Source organism: Pieris napi, chromosome 8, assembly GCF_905475465.1.
Source record: "Pieris napi chromosome 8, ilPieNapi1.2, whole genome shotgun sequence".
Classification (NCBI taxonomy): Eukaryota; Metazoa; Arthropoda; class Insecta; order Lepidoptera; family Pieridae; genus Pieris; species Pieris napi.
In genome coordinates, this window is record NC_062241.1 from 1,623,161 (window position 1) to 1,640,242 (window position 17,082).

The following is a 17,082-nucleotide window of genomic DNA, read 5'->3' on the forward strand; positions in this document are numbered from 1 at the left end:
GATGTCGTTATTAGCTGTTAAAAAGCGTCAAAGCTGTCTCTTTAAGAGATGGCGTTTGAGTGAGGTCTGCGTACGGTTCGAGAGAGGGTGGAGAGGTGGTGGCCGACCACCGCAAACTGTCTCTTCTCTCTACTGGCATGGAAGCCATTTTTAAGAAAATTGCAGATAGTTTAAATTCTCAACTGTGGATTCATCAATACCTATCAAGTTGGTGCCATTTGACCCGGATGAAACCGATTCAGACATAACCAATTGGTGCACTTTAAATGACATAATTATTGACAAGAAGAATTTAGAAGGCGTTGATTTGATTATTGCTGGTATTCACTGTTTTAAAGGTCGCACCGCGACATGCCTCACAATTATACAGCCTAATCAAATGACCTGGCAGAGCATTTGGGAAATATTAATTTCGAACTTTGCAAAATCAATGACTGAAGTAGAACGGAAAAAGTTCCGTCCTTTTAGAGGCGCTTGTTATGTTTATGGAAAAAAAAAAAGTTACCAGTCCAACATTGTTGAAGGGCTTAGGCCAGTCCAATGATGTTGCAGGGCACATGTTAAAAAAAATAGGTTGCTAGTCCAGCATTGTTGAAGGGCTTATTAAGGCCGGTCCAATAATGTTGCAGGGCACATGATAAAAAAAAGGGGTGGCCAGTCCAATATTATTGAAGGGCTAATGCCGGTCCAATAATGTTGCAGGGCACATGTTAAAAAAAAAATACGGATTGTTTTACTTTTGCAGGGCTTTGAGCTAGACCAAAATTATGCAATGGCTATGGCTACAGGGAATGTAAATTCCGGACTAGCAGAAATTACTAATTGTTTTATTTTTGCAGGGCTTTGAGCTAGACCAAAATTATGCAATGGCTATGGCTATAGGGAATGTAAATTCCGGACTAGCAGAAATGACTAATTGTTATGGTTTTGCAGGGCTTTGAACCAGACCAAAATTATGCGCCTTAATTTATGTAACTGATGTAACAGAGATATGGTATGAGGCGCGTGCGAGGACGCACGCATGTCAGTATGGCCGTGACGGCGCCTGTACCGCCGTACGCGCCTATAGCAATAAACAACACCTGCATCGAGCAGGTCACAGCCGGTTCTTCAAGTCTCCCCACTCTCCCCACTACTGAGTCTGTCGTTATAAATGGCGGAGCGAGCCTTGCACAGGCAGTCTCGGCTCTGGCGTGGCTTGGTGCACTAGTTGTATCCTGCGAGCTTATCCCTGACTCAAATTACTCTAATTACTCTGTGTAAATTAGGAGTGATTAAAATAGAATTATTATTTGAAAATTAAGTGGCATTTAATTTATTTAAATGTCTTACCCAAATCCTACATACTCATAAGCTTGACCGAGCGCGAGAGAGACGGACAGTCTTTTCGTGATGTATTTGTGATTGTATTTCAGTTTGACATCACGTCTCGCGCTTATTCACAGACATTACACAAGAACAAAGTGTAAATGTGTTGAAGCCGCCAGCTTTAGATAACATACCTATACGTATACGAACTTGTACGTATACGCGTACTCGTACTACGTACGCGATAATGCCACGGGAATATCAAAACCAAAATAAAACACTGTTTCATATAATATAGTATATTCCACTCCGTTAAGACTTAATCTAAGAACAAACATCAGATAAATACACAATTATACACTGTATCTACATAATTTCAATAGTTCTGACAAATTCTCATCACCTTATAATAACTTATCAGTAATATTGTACTTTCACAAACGTACCTATGTCTCTATCTATCGCAGGGTAAACACAATTTGACAGAAAGAGACGAAAGAGTACCTTAGTTAAAAGAGTGCTTTTGATTTAGATAAAGGTATGTATTTGAACAGGTATGGTAATGGTAAAAAAATGAGATTGATTCCCCTATTCAGTTTATTTACAAAAGTAATACTTACAGGTTAGTTCTTAATTAATATTTAAATTTTACCAAATTTATAAAACTGAAAAAACCACCAAAGAAATATTTTGAAAATTATTTTGTGTTATTTTATTTATCAAAACCTACAATAATTTTGATAAAGTCCGAAATACATTTAAGATATTTATTAAATATAGTTTTCAAGTTTGTTTTAATTTTTTTACACACGTTTTTATTACACAAACATACTTAAACCACCAACCAATCTATCGAATATGTATTTGAAGTATATCGATATTTGTCTAAATCGACTTTAATATTTCAGTAATTAAGAGTACGTATACGTACGTAAAAGTATTTTTTAGTATCTATTAATTTCCGGTATCAAAAACTATTTATATTTAAATGCAATACTTAAATTAAAAAGGAATTTCTCCTACTATATTTAAGGCTTATACACATAAAAAGATAGTCACATTTAGGGCTTTCGCCCATTAAGCTATTCTCATATATTGTTCATATCATATAAGACTTGGGCAATTGTTCGCGATGCTTCAACACTGCTTAAAGCTATTGATGCAAGATGGGCTTCGTATTGTCTGAGCATTCTGAAAAGATATATATTAGAGATAATATTCATTAAAAAAAACTATGAATAAATTTCTTAAATAATAATTTATAAAAGTTTTCACTGGCTGTTAGAAACTCGTTAGTTCAAGGACGCTTAACCATATTCGCTTCATAAGATTTTATTTAAATGACTGACATTTTTAATTCTAAAATAGCCGGCTACGCACACGCGAGCAATCTAGCAGTATGTCCATCGGTGCCGATATCATTAATCAATGAATCCTGCCCGTTTGTCCTTGTTCAATAAATAAATTGGACATATTTTGGACTGCTATAATACAAATTAACGGAAACTAGGAATTACCATACGAAAAATTTTTTTTGATACACTCTTAAAATTTCATTAGTTTCAAGGGAGCGTTCAAGTATTACGTCACGCACTTTTTAGAGTATTGAAACCCCCCGCCATGTAACGCGCCGTAACCTTTTTCTTTACCCAAGTATAGTAAAACGTTTCGTAACCACCTAGTGACTCTTTTTACCAAAAAGTTACCATTATGTGGTGTAAAGTACTGGAAAGTCGAAAATAATATTAACAATAACGCGTAATTCGCCCCGTATCGTAACGTTTTACAAAAGGAAAAATCCGCATCTACAACTTATCACAATTTAAATTGTGTAAAAAATATTTTTTTTTAAATAACCTAGAAAACTAACTATAAATGATTTTTATTATTATTATACTAAGTATTTCTGGCGAGAAAATTATTAATTGTATTCGTTCATAATATTAGTCTTACCGTCTTCCTGTATTTGAGTAAATGACGATGTTCCTCAATATAAGGGCAGCTGTTAGGCGGATGCTTTTCGTCACCGGTCCCTCATTTTCATCCTATTCACAACAAATTAATTTTCAATAATAAAGTTTACATTACACTTGTGATGACCAAGCTAACTTGTTTCTTAGGTAAACCTAACATTTTTTATTTACCAATTATGATTTCTCACTTTTTAAAACTCTAGCACAAGATAGTTAATTGTTTGTAGTTTTTCGACAATTAAAAAACATAATTTTAAGTATTTAAATCTGAAGTATAAGCGAACATAAAAAGATATTTCCATCAGTCTCAACTTTTATAACAAAATTTAATAGAGAAAAACATGAAGTACAGTCGAAAAGAGTTCATCGGTCAGTCTTCTTTAAATGAAGCTTTAAGTATTTCTCCAAGAAAAGAACCCAAGAGCTAAGGATCGTACACGTTCGAAAAATAAATAAATGTTTAATATATGCTTACATAGTTGACAGGACATGCAAAGTATACTTTTATGTCTCGAAATATTGTTAGAAAACATTGGATTCATACAAAATCGCATTTTTAGTTAAAACGGGTTAAGTTACAAACAACAAACACACAAATAAAAAAGCAAAACAAAGACAAAATGCATTCAGATATTGTAAAACCACAATCATTTCTCGTATCTTCACATGTATGTACGTACATTTAAATGCACTATTATAATAAATTACATATATTATGTTAATTTAGTTTTTAAAGCCATCACACACACACAGTAAACCTCACCCCTTGGTCCATTGCGCGATCGTTCTTGTGCTGTTCGCACACAAACCAATATTTTAATATAATCTTAATTTTTGTGATTGAAATGGTAACAATTTATTTAAATTAATTTAAATATATAAACTTCGTCGTACTTCAGAAAAATTTAATTCTAATATAAATACAAATATATAATATTTTTTTTATTATATTGCAGCTGTTATTAGGGAAAGATTCAGAAACGAGAAATACACATTCAATTCTCGTTACTATATCCCTCAGCTGCTTCATCTTTAAACCAATTTTGACAAATCGTAAAAATATTACTGATATAATATATTACTAAAAAAAGCCATTCGGAAAAAGTGAGTGTGTGAATCTATAAACCAATAAAAACTAAATTATGCCATGAATTGTTTCATCGCCTACATAAAATACCAATAAAATAGACACAGAAATTTGTCTGCCCCTTGCCCCATTGGGGTTACGGGAATTATATTACCAAAACCTAAACATATTATACATCGCCCAAGCTCCATAAAAATCGGCTCAGTAGTTTTGAGATATTCCCGCATTTTTTTTACTTCACATGAATGTTTTTTTATTTCTTAACTTACTAAAAAATATAAACTGACCATAAGTTCCCTGGGATTAAACAAGTCGGTCGCGTGCTTATTAAGAGCCGCGAGAGCCGCGTTAGGTGGATAGGCGACGGAGACCGGCTTGTTCGCTTCTGGCTCGGCCGCAGCATGACGACGCGAATTGTATATTGCTTTGAGAGCCTGAAATTTTCAATTACAAACTTCAAGTTATATGTTTGTAAAAATAACGCTATCTAAAAGTTATGTTAAAAAAGTAGATCGCTTTTTGTTTAACACCAGCACTGTAAAATATGCAAAAATAAATTCTAATCTGTTGTAAGGATAATTAAAGATTAATAAATAATTAAAAATAATAAACAGTGCAATAGTACTTCACCAATGTTGGTTTAACTTATAATGTAGAACCTTCCTTTAATTTTTTTTAATGCTATTATTACTAATCATCATCCTCATTAAAAATTTAACGTTATATTAAAAAATCTAAAAAATCCGCAATAGGATTGACCGTATAGGCCAATTCATTGATCAGCCTTCCTTCTTTAAATGAAGCAATTATTATTGAAGTGAAATTTCTTTAGGCGAGGGTAAAGTTTTTACGGATGAAACGCAATAATATTAGCGTCACGAAGACGTGCAGCGTTTTTGTCGAAAAAGAGAGAGAGTGAGAAAGTAGCAATAAACGAAAATATACGAAATTCTAATTTTAAAATGAAAATTTCGTAAAGATTATTTATGAAATATAAGTTATTAGTAATTTATATTTTAAACAAAATATTTTATTGAAATCTCAAATGACAAAACAAATACATGGTGTGATCATATACTGGTACATGATCATCTATTGGGACTTTTACCTTTAAGTAATAATTAATTAACAAAGAAGTTTAACTTCTGATATGTGTCATTTGTACGCAGGCAATTTTTTTTCCAAGAAAACAACCGAAGAGCTACGGATCGTACACGTTCGAAAAGTTAAGTAAATATCCAAGATGTCTCATTAAAATTAAAAAGTTAATTTATTTATAATTTTAGGTTATCATTGTAATATTAACTGAATTATATTATCGTATTTGAATAGATTTAGAACCTGTAGCTGTCTTACAAAGAATATTCTAAAAATAATTACGGTCAACAAATATACCTGCTGGGTACAATGCTTGTCGTTGAGATGATTCAACAAGGCAAATGTCTTTCGCGGAACCCGATCACAATCGATCCACATACAGGGTGCCTCACCCCCCGCACCCCCCGGGCAATGCGTACGCGCCGCGTGCGTGAACACGCTTGAAGCATTTGTAAACGTTCTGTAAAAAAAATATTATATTAATTAATGCGTTTTTAGTAAAAGATTTATTAACATTGGTCCTTCGAGCCGGATTTATAGCAGTTAAGTGACGCACTTCATCGAAGGTTTTTCATAGATATCAAAGAGAATTATCCATATAAAGGTAGAATTCAAATAAACACTGAGATTAAACGTTCATCTAGAATTAATGTCAAAAATACTTATTACTATGAGAAAAGCTACCTCGTTTAACAATTGCTATTTAACTATAGATTATTATATTATTTACTTTAATATTTATAATGATTTATATCTAAAATACAACATCTTTAAAATTGCATTTGTACATACTTCCCACATCCTTTCCAATGGCAAATCCATGGTGTGTCCTCTTGATTCTGAGATGTTGTAGGCTGAGGTGGTGGAGTAGGGTCAGACTTTGGTGGCTTTTGCTAAAGTTAGTCATAGAAAATAAAATAAGTTCTCTTTAGTTTATAGAAAAGGATTTCATTATTGCACAGATCAACAATCATATTAAAAGGTTAACTGTACATAGACAATTAGTTTTTAACTACATACTTAAAGAGTTTATATATCAATTTTTTTTAATTAGTTTTTTTTAAACATCTAAGTACCAACTTATATATGTAATTCTGACGAGGAATAGTTTTGCTGTACTGACGACATAAATTCAAAATGCGGATTTTTAAAAAAATAGGGCAATTTGAATTAGCGTAAGAAAAATATATAAATTTTCTAAAGACTACCTCTGTGACTGGTTGTGAAACAACTGTTTCCTTTTCCCCAATTTTGGTGTTTCCAACCATCACTGGTTGCCTGGTTATCACTTGCCGCATTACTGGTTGTTGAGTTTTCTAAAGAAAATATAATTTTTGATTCTATAAAAACGATCTTCACGCTAAGCACGGGTAACAAATATATTCGATAAAGTAATATAGGTACAATTTTGTTTTTCTAGTTTATTATTGAACACGTTTAAATAGGATGCCCGAAATATTCCGAACTCAAACTCGAATTTATAAAATTAGAATCATGATCGATCTACGCATAAAATCATAAATGTCTACCTATACAGTCTTGACAAATCATTATAATTTTCACACTACAGAAATATAACTTAAGAAATATCCGCGTTATATGGGGAAGGAGGTCGCGTTATAGATTTCTGTAATCAAAAACACTCACCGCAGGGCTTTGCACAACAGATTTACTTTCAATCTGCACCGGAGCTGCATTACTCACAGCTGTTTGAATCCTCTGTGGTTGCACAACTCTATGAACGTTTTGCTTCATGGGCGTATTCACTATAATCTGTTGATTATTTGACACCGCAATAATTTGCTGGTTGCCTTGTAATAGCTGTTGGTTGCCTTGAATAATCTGTTGGTTGCCAATAGGGTTGCCAGTAGTCGTGCTTATTAGAGCAGGTGGTTGTTTTTGGGAAACAACTATTTGTTGGGGTTGTTGGGTGACGATCTGCGCCTTGTGGGGTTGCGGTTGAGTTGTTATAATTGGTTGCTGACTTTGCGTTATTTGGGGGGAATTCTGAAAAAGTTTGAGTTGTTTTTACAATATCATAAATAAGAGATGAAAAGCCTAAAGCGATATCGAAACCAGCAAATGCCATATATAAAATCCCAAAAATAAATACAAAGCGTAAGGAAAAAGAATATCTAAAGATATATCCTCCACCATTTGGCTTCAACAAACTTTTCTTAAAATATTTTTGTAAATAATTAAAAGTGTATTGTGATTTTCCTGATTCATTTAGCTAATTGGTTACTGAAGCAATATGATTTTAGTAAAATATAAGAAAAAGGCATGGCGAAAAATTGTTCACGATTCTTTTAACACTTATCTCTTGCAATGAGCTTAAACTACAGTTAAGTCACACTGCTTGCTAACACAGTGCCCATTTATGTGCGTAAAAAAATATTTAGGAAAATCGATTATCAGTCAATTTCAACACGTTGCTATGGTAACCATTGAATAGACTATATACAATATCCATGCACAAACTACGGATACAATGTGCATGAAACCTGCGCAATGGCCGATTTGACGACGGCGATCGGTTGTGAGGTGCTGACTAACGCTGATTGGCTCACAATCACTCTCTGTGTTGATTGTATCACACCCTTGTTCTGTATAATTTAATGTCAAATGTAGAACTACAAAAATACCCTCAATTGATCTATTCATTAAAAAATGATTCATAGCATTAGAGATAGAAAGATGTTTTGTATAGTTGCACATACAAAGTGCTATTTTATCTATTCTAGCCATAAAATAACGAAGTGTGATTGGATGTTATGATGTGATACATTGTAGTGTTATGAAAATGATATATGGTTGGTGGTCTCGATTAGAGATAGAAAGATCTTTTGTATAGTTGCGCATACAAAGTGCTATTTTATCTAGTCTAGCCATAAAATAACGAAGTGTGATTGGATGTTATGATGTGATACATTGTAGTGTTATGAAAATGATATATGGTTGGTGGTCTCGATTAGAGATAGAAAGATCTTTTGTATAGTTGCGCATACAAAGTGCTATTTTATCTATTCTAGCCATAAAATAACGAAGTGTGATGGAATGTTATGATGTGATACATTGTAGTGTTATGAAAATGATATATGGTTGGTGGTCTCGATTAGAGATAGAAAGATCTTTTGTATAGTTGCGCATACAAAGTGCTATTTTATCTATTCTAGCCATAAAATAACGAAGTGTGATTGAATGTTATGATGTGATACATTGTAGTGTTATGAAAATGATATATGGTTGGTGGTCTCAGTTTCTGCACTAAGACGCTTATTAGGTCCGTTGTGCGTACATGAAAATGATATATAAGAATGAGAGATTTCGAAAGAATGATAGTAGTTGGATTCAAGGGCGTCGCTAAGGGCAACCCTAGGGAAACGAAGAATTTAATTTTAATTTGTATAATAATGCTTGATACATCTTATTGGTGGTATGTTTACATATTTTATTAATTGTAGAGTATCGTAGAACTCATACTTTTTCCATACCTACTTCTACGAGATGGGTTTGAAGTACAAAAAGGCTCTACGGTACTCACGGTAGATATGGTACTCCAAGGGGCCTTGACAAATCCGCTGCGACCACCTCGGTTTTAATTGAACTTTATACTAACCGCGCGCAATATCAGATTTTTAACTTAAGTTTGCCGATAATTTCCATTTGCATTTGTCTTGGAAGGACATATTTCTACTAAGATTATTATTAAACGTTTCTCGTATTCGGAACTTTGACTTTTTTAATTAAACTATATCTTATAGAATAATCGACTTCCAATCTACAGAAACCAAACGTAAAACTGACAATGACAAAATCGTAAATAAAATTGCCAAGCATTGTTCGTACTTTCATCGATAATCTAACAAATCTAACAATATATTAATAAAGAGTAATGAGCGATAGGTTTCCCAATTTGTTAGCAAAATAATGAATAACAAAATCAAAGAAATGGAATGATCGCGTGCTAAGCGTGTTACTTGTTAGTAGACAGGGACAAAAGATATGTGAACCAACGAACAGAAAGAGGATAGCAAATGAAAAGTGCTAAGCATCTATTGCTATTGAACCTGTATAATCTGTTGTTGGGTTATAGCCTCTGTGGCCTGCGCAATAAGGCTGTTTAGTGTCGCCTCGTCCAAACCGCTCGGGTTGTTCACCTTTCATTAAAAAATTATCACAATATATTAAATAATGATCCTAAAGTTATATAAGGACAATTTTCCTCAATAATTAAAAATCGATATTATATTGCAAGTTATTACTTAAAAAGTCGTTTTTATCAAACTAACCGTTAATGTTAGCGGTCCGCCACTTGCTCCTTGTACTATTATGATGGTTTTCTGCATCATATTTCCTGGAATATTCGATGATAGGTAGCCGATACCCCCTGAAAAACAAATTTTTTTTTCAAAATATAAAAAAAAATATATTATGGAATATAAGATACAGGTATCATTTATTCCACGTCATTAAATTTGTATCGGTAGACATCCCTACTCATCGGCAAAGACAAAGAGTGTAGGCCGAGAGAAAAAGCAGGAGTTAAAAACTCTCGGTAGGTACTCTTATAAAATATCAAATCATCATACAAAATAATAATGTTTAAGTTCCAGAATCCAATGTATTTCGAGACAATCTCATGGCAAGTAAGTGACACTTTTTTCGAAAAAAAATTCCATACAAGGAATCCAACCTACACTACCTACGGAACTGGTTTCTTTGACCAGGTAAAATACAACAGGAAGGCCTTGTAGGATTTACCCGAGCTGGTTTAAGTGGGTATTTCTCACCCAGTTTCTAAATAGCAGAGGTTCTGGTGAGTCCCACATACCCCTACTTTCGGTTTTTTGGCAACATCGAACATTTTTACACAAAAATGGTTAAAGCTTTTAGTTTCATTCATTTTATACTGAACTGAAGTTTGCAACTTAATATACTTTTCATGCAAAAACTTTTAAACAATCATAAAAAGAAAAGTTTCCAATAGCTTGTTGGAAACATAATCTGGACACAGTTTTCTATCCACTAGAACGTCGAACAGATTTAAATCTTATATACTAAGACCAATGACATATATAACATGGGTTTATATATATTATATTGCGCGTATAACAGCACAACGCTCCATACGTAGCCGATGCGAGAAACCTGTTATTGACGAATTCCTATGTTACTAATTAATATAATTAATTATTATGCATTAATAATTATTTGTTTTATGAAGTGATTTTTGACGTGACTACGTCTAATAAATCGAAAACTGTTTCGCTCATTATACGCTTGCGCCGCATCTATCTCTCTTTTACTACATTGGCCTATGCGTCCGAAGATTTACTCCTTCTATGTATCTTGCTTCTTTGTATACAAAATATTCAATTTCATTCATAAAAGTATGCAATAATTTCAACAATATTTTGTTATGACGTTTTCACGTTAAACTATCGTCTGTAAACCGACTTTACAGATAACCATTTTTTTTACTTTATTAATTACATTAATTTAATAAATTTCTGGAATACTTATAAAACAACATCTCGACATCATCATATCTTTGACAATTATTTCCGTAAATAGACAATTTTTCTCATCAAGACATTCAAATAAGTAGTTTTTTTGTGAAAATAAATTTAGATATAATTTTTATTTTAGATATAAATTTAATATTTTTATTGATTACACATCAATAAAAATATATTTTTCAATTGCTCTTACCTTGTGATGTGTTTGGTGTCGCAATCAATTGCATTTGCTGTTGGACAAATTGAGGCTGAGATGTAACTGTTTTCTCTGAAATGTGTCATTTTCAACTAATTAATTTGGAATTTATTTAGTATAGTAGTAACTATATAATGAACTATACTAAATATTTTTGAGGGTAGGAGAAAAAGACCCTAGCTGACGAAGATTACCTTTATTTAAATTTAGGTATATTTTATACTGTTTTTTTTTTTTGTATTAATTGTATTTCTTTTTTACTCTTTACTTATTTACATTTCTACTGTGGTGTAGCCCTTCAAGCACCAAGGTTAAACCCCTTAGTGATTTTTGGTGATTTTTGTACTTTTAGTTTATGTACATATTAAGCAATAATAAATAATTTTAAAAAATATATTAATTAAAAATGGGACTCATTTGGTTTCTCTAAACCGTGTGTCGTCTGAGCCACAAAAACATTGTAATTCTATCCTATGTATGAAAAATAATTGAATAAATAATTGTAAAAAATCATTTAATTTAATCCTATGAAGGACACTTTTGTATGTCAGCCATAAAATTGTAAGAAAATGTGGCATTTTATTTAGATTTTTCTAAGGCAGTAGACAGCTTATACTAAAATTTTTAGTTATGCTTTATATTATAACAAATATTTATTTATTGATAAGTATTTATTTATCAATAAATAAATATCTGTGGTCATAGATCAGACAATGATAAGTACATTTATTCATATATCGAGTGTTTCATATTTTAATAGTGCCTTCAAGATTTCTTAATAATTTTATTGCTTGTCCTGTAAAATTGGATTTATCATATTCTGAGCTATGGCCACAGATATATACCTTGTAATATAAGCTGTCCTGATTGAGATGAGATAATATTTTGAACATCCATGGGTTGCACTTGCAACATTGGCTGTTGCATTTGATGTGGCGGTTGTTGGACCTTAAAATATTAAAGAGAAAATATAAAATAAGACTAAGAAGAATAAGTATAAAATAAAGAAAAACTGTAGGGGAAATCTACGTGCATACGTAGAATATGTAGAGAGATTCCACATCTATGGACGCCAAGAGATCAAGCCGCACGAAAAGTGAAGTGACTGGGTATCGACGATTCGATTCGTTCCACGTTGAATACGGTCAAGTGGAAGGAGCTGGTAGGTGAGAACAGTACTCCATGTGGGGCCGGATTCGCGCTTGATACAGTTGTAGTTACGTATAATAAACCTAAATGAGACGGCCTTATCGCTTATAAGCGTTCCCATCCAACCCGTGATATAATGATAAAAATTTGAGCTATGACAGAAAAGTAAAACAAACTAAAAGTGAAAAAAATTAAATCTATGTTATTTATTTATAAATATATTTATTTTACCAAAAATAAAAACTAATTGCTAATTACCAGGCAAACAGCCTTATGATTATTAACTTTTCCTAACAGACTCCTAACATACATTGATGTGATTTAAAAAATGAGGGATATCATTGATCAGGTATTGCAAAATGTTGGAATCTATTGTTAACGAAAGTTGATTCGTACAGGAGAGAATATAGGAGAGAGACAAAAGACGCTTCGTTAAGAGATATTCAAAAGATGACATTAAATAATAAATAAATTGTTTATTTGCAAATAAATTGGTTCAGATTGATTGATTATTAAAAAAACACCGCACAATCAGCCATATAAAAACAGGCATGCAAGTGTCATATCATGATGTCATTATAAAAAGAACAGTTATAATTGATATCAAAACTTATGATCTAAATACTCGCCCTATACTTTAAACTAAGGCAAACAATCTAATCTATTTATCATTGTCAAATGAAGAAACATGTCATATATCACATATAATATTTCATTATACACTCTATATTCTCTTTTAAATTAATTGATCCTACCTGCATTGATGATTGCTGCACTTGCATTGATGGCTGTTGTACTTGTAGTGTCGGCTGCTGTACCTATAAACATTTTTTTTGCGTACAGGTAAACAAGTACACTTATGAACGTCAACAGAAAATATGTTAAATTGATCTTACATTTACTACCAGTTCGCAAGTCAAGGGCGTAGAGCGGGAAAGAAACTCTCCGTCACTCTTTTTAATCGCCAAGTTTTGAGTCATACAAATTGTTTCAACTGTATTAGGATCATTTACATAACGTTTAACGAGAGTTTTGAATTTATTCAGTGACAAATATCTAATTTTCATGTTAATATATAAAATGTAAAACATATTTTGGATATAATAATGAAGGGACCACTCTAAAAATGTTAGTAGCCGTTACAAGCAAAGGTAAAGACATACATTCTGAATAGAAAGTTTAGTTTATGAATTTAACACCGAAACGTACACGCTTAGGTACGTGTACGTTGGGTAAGCAGGTTGACCTTCTCTGTGATTGTAAACAGAACATAAGATAGCTCTTTGTAGCTTTGGCGATCGACAGCGGTCTCAATATCTGCATGGGATTTATACGAATATTTTACTAATTACGCGGCATTTCATTCAAAGTTGTCGTGTTGTATCGATTGTTTACTAAAGTATGCTTTAAATTCAAGATTACAGCTAAATAAGACAACCAAGGTTTAAACGAAAGGCGTTAAGATTAGATTACCAAACTATACTTCCTATACAAATTCATTCTATTCAAAGAAATAGTAGCTGACAAAGATGTTCTAGAAAATGCTGAGAAAACCCATCATGGCTTCTACTTCTACTGGGCAGCATACGTGAGAGGTAAGCAATGGATATTAGAGATAAATGTTATTGAATACAGGAAATAAAGGTTAACAGGAGACACGGGATCGGAGACAAAGGAGGAATTACGACCACAATTACCTGTAAAATCGGTTCCTGGATGATAACCGGACTTTCTCCTGCACCGCCGACTAACACTGGTTGTTGTATTGCATCTGAATTCTCTGGTTTCTGTGGTAACTGTATTCAAATACATTAAATGTGTATTGGGCAGACTAGATCTAACCCTCTGAGTGTGACTTCCGAATGTCAACGAACGATTTGACGTACGGTCACACTTAACTACTGTTTCAACTCTCTTTGCCCAAAAACACATAAGCCATAAGACATTAAATCATAAATTTTCGAGTGAGCCACGAAAGTACATAAAACCAAGAAAATAGTAATAAAATAGAAACCTTCGAGGCCATTGGGCCAGATACAAGAATCCCACGGGGACGCTTCAATTCCAGACATGAAAACAATTGTTGACATTGAAACTACAATTTTCTTAATCTTCTTTTTTATATTAAAGAATTAATTGAAAATTGTGGTTCCAATTTCTTACCCATTTAATTTAGGGCCAAATATAGGAAATAATAAGACATTTAAGGTCGGATGCCTCTCACCAAGACTTAAGGGTTAAGCTTTTGATTTAGTTTAAAGTTAATTAATGAAAATATTTACTAATAAATAAGCAATTTACTGGCTGAAAGTCTGAATTACACGTATCATAGCGAATCAAATTTTTATCAGTTATATCATCGTTTCTCAAGCGGGGAGTCGAGTTTGTTTTAAAAGAGGGTCAAGTACACCGCAGTTAAAACCAATGAAGGGTAATATAGCTGATAACAATAGGGCGCTATAATCATATTATTATAATTTTACAGTGACGGGGTTTTGGACCCCGTCACTCTAAAACTGTTTTATTTATTGTTTAACTTTTTGGCTTTTTCGTGGGTCTTGACATAAAAATTGTTGAGAAACGATGTTTGGTCACTCAATATTGTCATCATATTTATTTATCCCTACAAAATGTGATAAAAAAATAGAAAAATGCATTAGTTGTAGCCGAACAGTTTCAATATACTGAAAATTGCAACATTTGGTCCGTTTTGATAAATATAATTACTATAAAAACGATTAAGTGAATATATAATGCATTAAACAAAACTGCGAGATCCAGATAAAAAACTAACAAAACTTGGTAAATGAAAATAACTAAAACTATTTTACCAAATCCTCTTCATCCTCAAGAGCTGAAGCTGCGAGCGCCGCGTACAAATTTGCTGCTGTTTTTGAGACGCTTTCTTGCGGTGAATTATTCTGGAACAAAATTTTCATTAATTTTAATAATCACTATTGTATTGCATTTCATCTAGAATAATAGAATATAGTAATTAAATAGCATCTAGATTAGGTTTTCATTCTTATAACAGCTAGCAGTAGCCGGCAGTAATTTGTTTTCGACGAGCAAGTAATTGCACTAAACTAAAGATAAATCTTTGCACAGCCGGGATTTGAACACACGACCCCTATACAGCTTTGGTATATTTATAATTCGTTTTTTTTTTTCAGTTAAACAATAAAAACGGCTTTACCCTACCACGGAAGCTATTTAACTGGAATTTGACGATTTTTATTATTATTAAGTTTTAAAAGCAGTGTTGGCTTAAGCGACTCAGAGGTCGTGCATTCGAATCACGGCACACAAATGGGTTTTTGTTTTTAATAACACTTGCTCATTCAATGAAGGAAGAAACCGGGGAAAAGACAATAACAGGCTGATTATTGGTGAAATAGGCCTCCTGGACAGCCTCCCTCCAATAGGCCGCATCTAACTTAACATCAGGTGGGATTGTGGTTGAACGTCGGTATTAATGGTCACTTTCAATAGAAACGATATAATATGTACTAATCATGATATTTTACAATAAACTATGTTTTTTATCACATTGGAATGGGGTTTCTAGTATAGAAATCATTATTTTAGTTAAATAAACATTACTGAAAAACTCTACGCCATGACAGACAATGCAACTTGTCGATAAAACAGAGCAACCGCCAACTAGCGGCCCAGACTGTTTTACCGACGTTTGAACAGATATTCAGGGTGTCGGTTTTTAGTGATGGTGACGGCACATCGTAAAATTTACTATCATCATTTTTCCCTAACGCGCCAAAAGAAGTATAACCACCAAACACCACGTCCACTATTCAACTTAAAAAAATAAAATTGACCAAATATACTGACAGTCTGAAGACCTATAGGATTGAAGTACCATTTTATTACCTCCGTTTTGTCCTCCACTTTAGGCCTCTTCGAGGGCGGCTCCGTATACGAATGGTCCGTAACGATAGGGTCAACTTCAGTTTTAACACTCTGTATAACACTTTCATTTTTAATCTGTACCAATTGTCCTTGATCATTCTTAAACTGTATCACGCCCTGATCGCTCTTCAACTGTATAATCTGTCCCGAATCATTTTTTATCTGTATCAGTTGCCCTTGCTCGTTTTTAATCTGTAAATATGGCGCCGGTTGATCCGGGTTAACTATGACCTGGCTCGCATCCGGTTTGACTTGAACGATTTGCCCGGTTTCGGTTATTTGTATGGTCGGCGCGTGCTGGTTCATTTGGACTACTTGAACAGGTGGGTTTGATTTCTTTTCTAGGAGATCGGCTAACATTTTGTTTTGCGCGGTCTTCTGGAACAAATTTTTATATTAAAGTAAAATTATATGACCAAATATAATTTGTACAAGCTTGGCTTCGATTGTCTTTAAAAATGAAGGCCGTCTCGAGACGCCTGGCCTGTTTTGTACGAGTAATATAAAAATAACAGATAACGACAGGAACTAAATAAAACGGAACGAAAAAAATTAATATTACTTTCCAGAAAACGATGACTGTTTATTTAATAAACCTTTATTGTAATAATTAAAAAAATATTACAACATCATTAAAAATTTAAAACAACGTATGTAATACGTACTACATACTACATATAAACTGTATAGTGTATATAAATATTCGTCATTATTCAAAACAAAATGTATATAATATCTATATTGTAACTATGTACACTTATGGACGTCAATACTAAAAAAATTCGGTCGAGTATTTTATTTTCACAGTGGGGTCCGAAGTAA

At 32.9% G+C, this 17,082-nt stretch overlaps 1 protein-coding gene across 11 annotated transcripts in view; it reads right to left on the reverse strand.

Annotated features, from left to right (window-relative positions):
- Positions 1-2,363: 2,363 nt before the first annotated feature.
- Positions 2,364-17,082, reverse strand: part of LOC125051630 (AT-rich interactive domain-containing protein 2) — a 28,842-nt gene continuing 14,123 nt past the window's right edge. For 5 of the 11 annotated variants that reach the window (XM_047652091.1, XM_047652089.1, XM_047652094.1 and 2 more), the window contains exons 22-39: positions 16,222-16,638; positions 15,165-15,254; positions 14,348-14,389; positions 14,031-14,129; positions 13,089-13,151; positions 12,030-12,132; positions 11,182-11,256; positions 9,759-9,856; positions 9,537-9,626; positions 7,971-8,072; positions 7,114-7,473; positions 6,675-6,782; positions 6,259-6,359; positions 5,764-5,926; positions 4,656-4,802; positions 4,045-4,074; positions 3,262-3,353; positions 2,364-2,499 (exon numbers count right to left, since the gene is read on the reverse strand). In XM_047652091.1, the coding sequence (XP_047508047.1) occupies positions 2,397-2,499; positions 3,262-3,353; positions 4,045-4,074; positions 4,656-4,802; positions 5,764-5,926; positions 6,259-6,359; positions 6,675-6,782; positions 7,114-7,473; positions 7,971-8,072; positions 9,537-9,626; positions 9,759-9,856; positions 11,182-11,256; positions 12,030-12,132; positions 13,089-13,151; positions 14,031-14,129; positions 14,348-14,389; positions 15,165-15,254; positions 16,222-16,638 (2,283 nt within the window). In that variant the 3' untranslated portion in view covers positions 2,364-2,396. The remainder of the gene's footprint in view (positions 2,500-3,261; positions 3,354-4,044; positions 4,075-4,655; positions 4,803-5,763; positions 5,927-6,258; positions 6,360-6,674; positions 6,783-7,113; positions 7,474-7,970; positions 8,073-9,536; positions 9,627-9,758; positions 9,857-11,181; positions 11,257-12,029; positions 12,133-13,088; positions 13,152-14,030; positions 14,130-14,347; positions 14,390-15,164; positions 15,255-16,221; positions 16,639-17,082) is intronic. The other 6 variants (XM_047652088.1, XM_047652095.1, XM_047652096.1 and 3 more) reach the window with 6 other exon arrangements.